Source organism: Humulus lupulus, chromosome 9 (genome assembly GCF_963169125.1).
Source record: "Humulus lupulus chromosome 9, drHumLupu1.1, whole genome shotgun sequence".
Classification (NCBI taxonomy): Eukaryota; Viridiplantae; Streptophyta; class Magnoliopsida; order Rosales; family Cannabaceae; genus Humulus; species Humulus lupulus.
In genome coordinates this window covers 129551559-129555782 of record NC_084801.1, presented here as the reverse complement: position 1 = coordinate 129555782, position 4224 = coordinate 129551559, and the positions used below count along the sequence as shown (strand labels likewise).

The following is a 4224-nucleotide window of genomic DNA, read 5'->3' as shown; positions in this document are numbered from 1 at the left end:
GAGAGAAGAAAGAAAGTTGTTCCACACACCTTAAGTCGAAGAGGATATGCTCAAACAATCGATGATATGGTAATAATTAAGTTTTATATTGTTTGTATTTTTGCTTCCATTATTGTAGTCTCTATTTTGTAATCTCTATTGTTGTATTGTGTAGAAAAAAAGAAAATGAGGATGTTAAAATATCTAGAATCGATGCTTTTCGGAGAGCCCATACCAAGAAGAATGGTGAACCTGTAAACCTAACGGCATCTAATATTTTTGTGAGTATTAGTCATTTAATTTATGTGAATTTTTATTTATTTTCCATAATTCATACATTAGTTATACTAATTTATATGCAAGGTTCATTGAATGAGATTCTCCTTGAAGACCCAAAATTTGGAACTACAGACAATGCTGATGAGGATGCCTTTACAAAATTGTTTGGTAACCCAAAATCTGGTCGTTTAATAGGACATGGAAGAGGCATAACAAGTTCGAAGCTAACTATTGTTAATATGTGTAATAGCAAGATCTCCAAGTTAGAAGAAGAGCAACAGAATATGAAGCTCAAAATGACTGAAATGATGAATCTACTTAAAGAACACTTGGTGGTAATTCTATCTTGCACTTATAAACCTTAGTTTTCTTTTCTTCTAATGAAACTTATCTTGGTTTTATATTTAGGTTGGTGGTAAAGCGACACCAAGCAAAGGACAGTCTCGCAATGTACCGCAGTCAAACAATATTCATTCCCCTAAGGTAAATTATCAAAGTTGTTATTGTTTTAATGATTCATTTTAGAAGAACAAATACAAAAACTAATATATTGTCTTTAAAATCAATTTGGTAGAGTATTGCACTAGAAAAAAGACATAACTTTATAGAAGGGAAGAGTGCTTGCTACTTGCTTGACTGGGCAGATGTAATTGTTGCTGAAGGTCATTGGGATTCTAGTGATCCAAAGTTAGCTGTACATGGAAAGCCTCTTGGACCAGATTTTATGTGAGTATGGGTTGATGCTGATATTGTACCAGAATCTTACTTCTTTTGTCCTAATAATGCGATGCTTACAATACAAGAAGCAGTTGGTTCCACAGTTGCATGGCCTTCTAAAAAAGTTATTCCAAGAGGTACATTTTCATACTCAAAAAAGAACCAATGCCTTATAATTTAGTGTTTGGTTTCTTTGTTTGCTTTGGTGTAGTTGTGAATTCATTATTTTGTATGTGGTGTCCTCTCTTGGATATAATTTCCATAACATTTTTCTTGAAGTAATTTGTGATGCTAGATAATAACAATAAAATATTTCTTTGTTTATTTTGCAGATGTGACAAGCGAAATAGAAAAGGATACTTAATTTTGAAGGATTTGTGTTGGGCAGTTGTAGAATATTTTGTGCTGAAAGTAGTAACTTTTCAATATGTTGAATATTTAAGACTACTTGAATATTTTAAGAACATTTTGTTGTTGATGACAGTGTTGAATGTTTTAAACTAATTTGTGGATTGTTAATACAATGTTGAATGTTTGTACTTTTTGTTATTTGAAAATCAAGTTCATTTGATGATGCTAGTATATATTAGAAAGCTAATTTTAATTATATAAAAAAAATTAAAATGTAATAGAATAAATTAGTGTTATATAAATGAATATATAATGAGAACTTAAACTTATCTAAATATTAAAATAATATGAAAAATGTGTTATAATATCTATTACAATAACACTTTTTATAAGTAAAGAATTTTGTTATGCAAACTTCATTATATAACACAAATAATGTGTTATACTAAAGTGTAGTATAACAGAAATTTATAAGTATTGGAATGTGTTATATAATTGACTATAAATAATATAATTAAACACTTATCTATTTATTAAAATAACACTGAAAGTGTGTTATCGTTGACAGTATAATAACACATCTGTATAACAATGATAAAGTGTTATGTAAAGTAGCCTAACCTACGATAACATAGTCGGTCTTAACACATCAAAAAGTGTTATGGTATGTTTTGATAACACATTTTTGGTCTTATTAAAAGCATTTTTTCTTGTAGTGACTTGTTCTATACTGTGATAGCAGTGGGGCAGTAGCTAATTCAAAGGAACCCAGAAGTCATAAGAGGGGAAAGCACATCGAGAGGAAATATCACTTAATCTGAGAGATAGTCAACAGAGGAGATGTTGCTATCTTGAAGATTGCCTCCGAGGATAATCTTGCAGATTCGTTCACAAAGACTTTATCTATTAAATCTTTTCACGGTCATGTAAGAAGCATGGGGTTAAGGGAAATGCCTCATTTGCTTTAGGGCAAGTGAGAGATTGTTGGGAATTGTGCCCTAAAAGCAATTGTAGTAGACACTGGTTTTAATGAAATAAATAAATGAATTGAATTATTGTATATATGTAGCTTATTTACTATATTATTACTTATAATATTAAGTAAATATCAGAAAATTCCCAAGTTCATCTTTGTAGTCTCAACCTCATATTGGTATGAGATGATCGAGATTGAGATAATGAACTTAAATAGTTTGCAGTAAAATAAAGTTATGGAATCTTTAGATTAATACTGCTAGTACGGTCCACTAGTATTATGAATACATGTGACCTAAATCCAGGTTGCTAGTGTAGTGGGACACTTTAGTGGAGGTACTTTGCATGCTGAGAGTATGTAGAACTGGACCAAATGTGTTTTAATAATACTCGTTTAAATACGTTTCATAGTATTATAAAACACATCAATTGATGATCATATACAAACTGATCTTAATCCTGAAGTTACTATGAACTCCTATATATGTTACTTGATCCTTTGATTCATGCGTTACAGTTTGTCAGAATGATCAGGCTAAGAACAATTGTTTTGGGGACTCAATGAGTTATATGGTTGGGGACATAGTTTAATAGATATGGAATCTATACCTTCTTATAGATTGAATGATGATTCCATTTTTGATTGGCTTTTGGAACTGAAAAGGTTATTGACGTCAAATTCATAATCAGATTATGAATTAACCTTCACTAGTAAAGTCAATGGTACACTAGGAATCAAGATATAATTAAAAGGGAATAATGGTAATTTTATTCCCATTTAATTATGAATCATCAATATAGGATTAATTTGTATGTAATGATTATATCAATGGACACTTTGTGGTTACAATAAATTACTCAGTAAATATATGTTTTTAATTCTCAAGAGTTTGGCCTCATATTTATAGTGGAACGATCATGAGATTAATAAATATGATTATTGAATCAAAGAGTTTTGGTTAATAATCTTTTATTTATTGGAGCTTGGAATTATTGGTGCACAGGTCTCTGAGGCGGCTCTGTCAACACTAATCAAGGTAAGAGTTGATACAAGGGTTAAACTATGAATGAGCTATTTGAGAGAATATTTATTCTTCGAGATAAATGTGCAATTATGTGATAATTGAAGTTGCACATTTTTTTATTGCATTTGTGCAATTTTGAAATTGTGTAGAAATAAAAGAAATTGATTTTAATCAATTATTTTATTTAAGTGTGAATAAATAAATATGGATATTCACTATTGGTTTTGATTATTATATTCATTTAATTAATAATAAGATGATGATGGAAATTCAAATTTTGAAATTTAAGTTGTTATCTTTTTCCTTAAAAATGATGATACCTTATTTGAATAATTAATTATTGATTGATTGAAAATAAAAACACATGAAAAATCAAAATCCCATTTTTCAGGGATAGGCCACATGCATAGGGCTTGGACTGCTCTATGCGTGTGGCACATCAAATGTATCTGATATTGGTTTTTCAATTAATTAAATAAACATTTTAAAATGGGTTTTAAAATGGTATGTTACATTTTTGTCCATCATCATTATTATTATAAAAGGTAATTGACTTTTCTTCATTATGATTATTATGGTAATAATGTCTATATATTATATTTGATAGAAAAGAAACAACAAGTTTTTGACAAGTTTGAAATAGAGAAGAAAAAGCTATCATCTTTTTCACAAAAGAAAACCTATTCTCTCTAGCATGAAATCAAAAGTCTCATGTGTTGAGAATACTTTTGATTCACAAAATTGATCCTTGTTCTCTATGTGCCCACCCACATCTTGAGGTGTAGAGAACGTCTTGAAAGATCTAGGGGTGAGTACTCAAGCAAGGATATGAAGATCAAAATACATACGAAAAGATTCAAGGATTCTTGATAGGCTACAAGAGGTAAATCGTTTCGTA

At 29.7% G+C, this 4224-nt stretch overlaps 1 protein-coding gene across 2 annotated transcripts; it reads left to right on the top strand.

Annotated features, from left to right (window-relative positions):
* The first annotated feature begins 464 nt into the window (after positions 1-464).
* LOC133801962 (uncharacterized) lies at positions 465-1020 on the top strand. Of its 2 annotated transcripts, none has more exons than XM_062240196.1 (3): positions 465-593; positions 667-741; positions 833-1020. In XM_062240196.1, the coding sequence occupies exons 1-3, from the start codon at positions 498-500 to the stop codon at positions 986-988; spliced, it is 327 nt and encodes a 108-aa protein (XP_062096180.1). In that variant the 5' UTR covers positions 465-497; the 3' UTR covers positions 989-1020. The 2 variants fall into 2 exon arrangements, with proteins under 2 accessions (XP_062096180.1, XP_062096181.1); XM_062240197.1 differs by having other exon boundaries at positions 471-590.
* The last annotated feature ends 3204 nt before the right edge of the window (positions 1021-4224 follow it).